This window comes from Manduca sexta, chromosome 7, assembly GCF_014839805.1.
Source record: "Manduca sexta isolate Smith_Timp_Sample1 chromosome 7, JHU_Msex_v1.0, whole genome shotgun sequence".
NCBI lineage: Eukaryota > Metazoa > Arthropoda > Insecta > Lepidoptera > Sphingidae > Manduca > Manduca sexta.
The window spans coordinates 4,079,749-4,086,943 of record NC_051121.1 but is presented as its reverse complement, the minus strand read 5'-3'; the positions used below and the strand labels follow the sequence as shown (position 1 = coordinate 4,086,943).

At 34.8% G+C, this 7,195-nt stretch overlaps 3 protein-coding genes across 3 annotated transcripts in view; 2 read left to right on the top strand and 1 right to left on the bottom strand.

Annotated features, from left to right (window-relative positions):
- Nucleotides 1-770: 770 nt before the first annotated feature.
- LOC115452240 (WD repeat-containing protein 18) lies at nt 771-2,225 on the bottom strand. The gene has a single exon (XM_030180706.2). The coding sequence runs from the start codon at nt 2,111-2,113 to the stop codon at nt 797-799; it is 1,317 nt and encodes a 438-aa protein (XP_030036566.2). The 5' UTR covers nt 2,114-2,225; the 3' UTR covers nt 771-796.
- A 180-nt stretch (nt 2,226-2,405) lies between these two features.
- Nucleotides 2,406-7,195, top strand: part of LOC115452242 (malignant T-cell-amplified sequence 1 homolog) — a 49,399-nt gene continuing 44,609 nt past the window's right edge. Inside the window, exon 1 of the mRNA XM_030180709.2 lies at nt 2,406-2,555. Coding sequence (XP_030036569.2) covers nt 2,545-2,555 — 11 coding nt within the window. The 5' untranslated portion in view covers nt 2,406-2,544. The remainder of the gene's footprint in view (nt 2,556-7,195) is intronic.
- Nucleotides 3,471-7,139, top strand: LOC115452241 (adiponectin receptor protein). Its single transcript, XM_030180708.2, has one exon. The coding sequence runs from the start codon at nt 3,810-3,812 to the stop codon at nt 4,968-4,970; it is 1,161 nt and encodes a 386-aa protein (XP_030036568.2). The 5' UTR covers nt 3,471-3,809; the 3' UTR covers nt 4,971-7,139.

The following is a 7,195-nucleotide window of genomic DNA, read 5'->3' as shown; positions in this document are numbered from 1 at the left end:
AAGCTTTTTTATGAGAACAAACTCAATAGGACAGCTGCTCACCTAGATATTTTATTTCTTTTCTTTCTTAAAAAATGTACATTAGTTACTTGATCCAAAATATAGGTGGATAGATTTTTTTGGGATCTCAAAAATAAAATTCATTTGAAATATAATGGAAGCAGTAAACCTCATGTTCTATAAAATCTGTCGGATTTTAATAGATGGTGTCCACTAGGCCAGTTATACAAAACCAGCACCCTGACGAACGTTTGTAAGCGGCCCTCTTGACTTTTAAAAACATCACGGAACTAAAGCTTATTCCAATATTACTTGAGCTGTAGGTACCTATACTATACTTACTAATATTATCTTACTTCTTCCCAATATTATAAATGCGTAAGTTTGTAAAATTGGATGATTATTTGTTTATCAGAAGTAAACGCCAATGGATATTTTTTATGCTCTAAGGCACTATATCTAAGACGTTTTTGTGGCTCATATAAAATTTCGAGTATGATTGTACTAGGCGGTTTCACAGGTTTAAAATGTCACTAAAAGTATCTTTACCTAAGATCTTTTGGATTATTTACTGATCTTATAAGAATAAAATCATTCAGTTGACTGTGAATGTAAGTATGTATTTTAAATAAGTTTATAGACATGAGTAAGTTCATAAATTTACTTAACTAGAGGCAGCATCACAAGATTTCTTTGTGAACCAGAAAAAAAAGTTCAAGGATTGCTGTTTTAAACTCTAAAATACAATTTTTAAAAATAAAACACATGTATTAAGTAAATGTTATATATTTCAAAATCATTTCTTTTTCTTCTTATTAAATTTTTTGATTACAGGAAGAGACTCCAAGGCCTTCTGAATAGAAACTTTGTACAAATTAGCATTGATTGTTTTCAAATTATTTATTTCTGCCTGCAGCTTACGATCACTGGAATTTTGTATAGGATTAACTTGTTTCACTGGTTCATTAATTGTAACAATTTTTTCAGGCTCAGGCCAGAAGTTGATTTTTTTATTGATTAAAACTTCAATCTCTGTGATATCATCAGCATCTTTTTCTAAAGTTCTTTCTAAACTGTGCAAAATAATACTTGGTGAGAAATCCTGTGTATAAATTGCTGGATAGTTAGCTGTGAAAAACGCATTAGTGACAGGCCCTTTATGCCTTATAGTTCTGACTGCTTGTCGACTTGGAATATGCCACAATATGACTTGCTCATCATTAGACGCCGACATTAAAGTCTCACCATCCAATGACACAGATAAACAATTTACAGCTTTTGTGTGGGAAGAAAATGTGAGAGAATCAGTCTCTGTATTCACCAGCAGGTCTCGACTTCTTGGTGGATTTGTTAGACTTATCTGATGAATATTGCCCTCAGTAGTGCCTATAAATACATTCAATTCTAATACATCTAAGGTGATTGAGGAAAGGGGTACATCTAAGACTAAATTGAGCAGCATTTCTCCTGACGCTAAATCATATATCTTACAAGTTCTGTCACTTGATATGGTGAACAAACGGCCATGCATGCCAGTCTTGCTTATGCATAAATCAGTGACTGGAAGTGAATGATCGGAAAATATATAAATAGGATCATGCTGCCCCGCAGATAACTGGGTCACGAGGTTCACTTCAGGATGACTGGCTACTGTTGACAAGGACCACACCATGACCATTCCGTCTTCAGCAGCCGATACAAAATACTTTCCATCTGGTGTAAATTTTAACATGGTAATTTTTTGATAATGACGATTTATTATAGTCAGCAAATTCCCAGATGCCGTCTGCCATATGTAAATTTTTTCATCGATACCAGCAATAATATAATGTCCGTCAGTAGATATCGCAAGAGCACTGGCTTTACCCGGCAGAATGAAACGCATGCCTTGAACAGTTTGATGTGAATTCAAAGGCCAAATATGTAGTACTGGTTTAGTTTTCTCAACAGCAGCCAAATAATCTTTTCCAATGAACGATAGAGTTCGAGATTCCGATGTGCCACCACCTTTATAAGTCATCAAGCTGGTACCGGTATGAGGGTCCCATACACAACTATTCCATAGGGTATTATTCGAATCGCACGTCACTAATACTTCTAATAATGTAGACATTATTGCTTAACACTTTAAAAATTATCTTGTAAATGAATAACTTCACGTTGTTTTAAAAACCATGCGGCATAACCGCGTTCCATACCTTTTTTCATGTACTTTTGTCAATAACATTGGCATGATACGTGTTTTACCAACATAGAGATTCAAAATATTTATGTTGAAAATTACAATATAAAATATCGAAATTTCTCAGCTTCACACTCTAACTTATGATCTTTAATAGAGACAGCGATAACATACAACTTTGTTAGTACCAACATTGCGCAAAGACCTCTCAAAATATTTTGACCAATAGATGAAGTAGTACAATAATTTGGGAATCGTCTATTGGTTGCTTTCCAACGATACTAGGTGGTCAAGTCTGGTTACATATTTCTCTAGTACTGTATTGTGATTGTGTGTGTCTTTGTGGTGTTAAATATATCAACATGTTTAAAAAGTAAGTAATATTTTGTATTATTATAGATATATATTGATTAATTATTATGAATTCTTCAATTGTGATTCTTCCATATGAAATTGTAAGGTTAAAAATTCTTTCGTAAGCCGATTGGCTATTGGTTGAATTATTGACGTCATATTTGGTCGACCAATCACAATGAGGCAAATTGCTGAACCCAATGTCCTTAGAAACTAGTGATGCATCGGTAGCAATTTATGTCAATCGATTTTAATTTATAATATTTTATCGATTATTCATATTCACGCTTCAGTTTAAATTGTTGAACAATTTCTAATTTTCTTTTGTATTAGAATTATATTATAATTTTTATTCTGGGGTCATTAACTGTTTTTTAGTTCTTAAAATTCGCAATTTTTTTTTTGCAATATCTGGGTTATTTATTAATTAATATCTTCTAATTCGATCTTAGACCGTTTAGACAGAACACGCCAGGTTCTTATTGCCGCGACCAACATATTCTAGCACTTTAATCTACATAGAAAGTGCAACACTCGTATTATTCGGTTTTGTGCCGGTATGAATGCACGTAGATTTAAATACGTGCATGAGCATTTGCTCTTATAATTTGGTGGAAAGAAAATATATTATGTCGTAAATTACAATGTAAATCAAACGATATTTTGTTTGTTTTATTTTTAAGAATTCACATTTTCACTAAGTATAATTTATGAATAATTAGTGTCTCATGAAATGATTAAATACTACCGTCTAATCAAAAACTTAAAACATAAGAAGTTTTAGGGTATATAAATCCATCCATGAATTGGTTTAAAAATGTCGATTATAAGTTCATTCAAATACCTAATCGAGTATTGTTGACAAAAACATATGTTTCACCTCACTATCAGAAGAGTGACTGAGTTGGCTATATAAATGATGAGCGAGAAGGCAATAAATAGAAAGATGGTGAATGGGGAATGGTCGTTGTTCGACAGTTCGTTTATTGCAGCTGTTCTAGATAGCATCCGTCGGTAGACGGGAAATTTTCGATAATTTTTGTATCACTTTAAATTTTCGTGCAAGTGATTCAACGAGTGCAATACGATAACGACAGTGAAATATCACATTTTTTACGACAAACAAAAGAATACGATAACTTTCGAGCTGTGATTTATTCGTGACGTAACTGGACTTGTCGCGAATAACTGTAGGTGTACCGCTAAAAAAGATCCTAACGGCCCATGGTGGCCGTGTTTTTGTCGTCGCGCGACTGACGACGACAAACACAACATGTGGGAGGTGGACTCTGACAACGGTTCGCACAGCGCGTCCTTGGACGGGCTGCGTCGACGGCAAGGATGGGATCCCGAGGCAGAGAGCCTCGCATCGCAGATGGACGAGCTCGACGAGGTGCTCGCCGAGGAGGAGGAGGGCTGCCCCCTGCCCTCCACGCCCGAAGATCAACATCTGCTTGATGCCGAAATGGCCGAAGTCCTGAAAGCTGGCGTCCTCTCAGACGAGATCGACCTCGGAGCGCTCGCTCACAACGCGGCCGAGCAGGCAGAGGAATTCGTGCGGAAAGTATGGGAGGCGTCGTGGAACGTGTGCCACTTCAGACATCTGCCACGTTGGCTGCAAGACAACGACTATCTGCACAAGGGCCACAGACCCCCGCTGCCGTCGTTCAGTGCTTGTTTCGCGTCCATATTCCGCATCCACACCGAGACGGGCAACATCTGGACACATCTGCTCGGCTGCGTCGCGTTTATCGGAGTCGCCATATATTTCTTGTCGCGGCCATCCATTGAGATCCAGATGCAAGAGAAAATGATATTCGGTGTGTTCTTTATCGGCGCGATCGTGTGCCTCGGGTTCTCGTTCGCTTACCACACTCTGTACTGCCACTCGGAGATGGTCGGGAAATTGTTCTCGAAGTTGGACTATTGTGGGATCGCCCTGCTGATCATGGGATCCTTCGTTCCTTGGTTGTACTACAGTTTCTACTGCCATTACAGACCGAAAATTATATACTTATCTGTAGTGGTTGTCTTAGGAATATTATCTATAATAGTGTCACTTTGGGACAGATTTTCGGAACCTCGTTTACGACCTTTACGTGCAGGAGTGTTTATGGGCTTTGGTCTGTCGGGAATAGTGCCTGCAATACATTATGGGATAACTGAGGGCTGGTTCAGTCAAGTGAGCAAAGCCTCATTGGGATGGTTGGTTTTGATGGGCCTGTTGTACATATTAGGAGCTATGTTTTATGCATTACGTGTCCCAGAGCGCTGGTTCCCGGGAAAATGCGACATCTGGTTCCAGTCTCATCAAATATTCCATGTGTTAGTGATTGTTGCTGCTTTTGTGCACTATCACGGTATCAGTGAACTCGCATCATACAGAGTAACGGTTGGGGAATGCTCCATGCCTCCATCATCAATTGCATTTTAGCCAGCCGTCAAACAAAATGTGATAATAGACCATAGATAAATTTAGGTAGAAATACAAACATACAATAGCTTCACTGTATATTTTGAACATGTAATATTACTGGATTTTTGTAAGTTTTTTATTAAAACCACACAAATTCTGTGTTATTGTTTACTTTGTAACAGAGGGAGGCTGATATGTTTGGAAAGCTACTTTAGAATGTTCAAAAGGCCTGTAAGTGGGAGTTAAATATGTTTCTTATTATTAACTTTAGTTATTTGTTTATTTATTTTTAAAATTAGGGTTAGAGATTTTGTAGTTAAATCAATTTTGTTTAACACTGCACTGGGATATGTAAAATCATTTGATATACTAACTCGCATCATTCTATTCATGATTGTGGTCAGCCTACTCTATTAAAGAGCTTATAAAATTTGTGGTGACAGAATGTACTTAATTTGTGTTTGTCTTTTGTCCTTGCACTTAGACTGGTTGCGTAGTTGACATCATGATGGACCACATGATGGCCAAAATCTTCTTGTTCTTCCATTTCATGTTAAATCATATTTAATCTTCCATTCTAACATTGGCTATTAAATCTACATGCCTATTTCTATGTGCCTCTTGTGTGATTCTTAGATAACACAAAACTATACGTAATTAGTTTTTTTTTTACAATTTTAGTTACATTAATGTCCAACATTCGTAAAATTGATGTGTTGGCTGTAAAAATTCAAAGATTAGTAAAGAAAATCTTTGAAATAATTTCCTCTAATGTGCATACTTTAATAATGTGTGCTCTTTCTAAAGAAACCATCTATAAATAAACTTTGCCAGATTCCTTTATGTTTGACTATGCCACCTGGTAACATTCTCTGTTCATCTCGTAACAACAAACAAGCTTACAAAAACAAACATTGTATAAACAGCTAATAGACAATGGCTGTAAAACGTATGTTTTTAAACATCATATTCAATCATGTTGAATGGAATCTCATCAAAGGTGTTAACTTGTTACTTTCATAGTTTGTTTTATTTTCTATTGTTTTTTCTTATAAATGAGTCACTTCTAGATGTTTGATTATAGAAAGTATGAATAATGATAACTTAATATTTTTGAGTGATTTAAGTAATGTAGATATAAATGTAGTGGAATACTTTCTGTAATCAACACAATGTTTTCAATTTGTATGGATTTATTGATAACCAGCACTTTATTCTTAAACAGTTTTAAAAAACATTCCATCATACAAAGTATATTTAAAGATTATTTAAATGAAAAATATTTTTATTTGTGTGAAAGAATATTCAATCTGGGCTAAAATCTAAACAATATCTGTGGTCTGCAATAGGTTAACAATGTAAACTAATTCAAATTATATTCTAAATTGTTATAAGTGTTCATAAGTGTAAAGATTTTATGAGAAATAAAATGTAAAAAATGTGATGTATATTAAAACTGTGCTCCATTGTCATGAGAAGTACATTATATTGATATGTTGAGAGGAATACAAAGCTTAAGATAAATTAAACTAAGTACATAGTATGTTGAAAGTAAAATAATTAGAAAGGTTCATCTAAAAGTTTAAATGTAAAGATGATGTCTAAACTAAAATATGTTAGTGTCTGTTATATTGCAGCTTTCTTAAAAATATATTAAGAGAAAATCCGAGATCCTATATGTGGCATATCAATACAACCTTATCGGGATTGGACTGATGACTAAAGACAATATTTATAATTGTTTTTTGCTATGGTATCTTATTTGGAACATTTAAGGACAACGCACATTTATCTGTTTCGCATTGCAACACAAATCAGGGGTGGATTTAAGGAACTTATGGGGATTGGTATCCACATTTGTATATTGTAAAAAGATTATTCCATCTTACAAATTACAATGCGGTCTACTTGGGTGTGAGTTGCGCTTAAATGACGTCACACTTATTGAAATGCATTTTATTTCTACAATGATAATTAATTTGATAAACATTCACGTGTCTACGCACACAATTTCTCTGTTCTCAAACTGTTGTGGCATCACTGAAATTGTTAAGTGCACGAAGGAAAAAAATAGATGTTGAATTGCTTAGAGAAACGCTTTCACTGTTCATTGTTCTTGATATTTGTTGATTAGTTGTTTTTCTTTGGTGGAATTAAAATTATGCAATAAAATTAAAATAAAATCAAGTTTGTGTTTTTGTTTTTCCAATTACGTTCATTGCGTAAATATTTAACTAAAAACA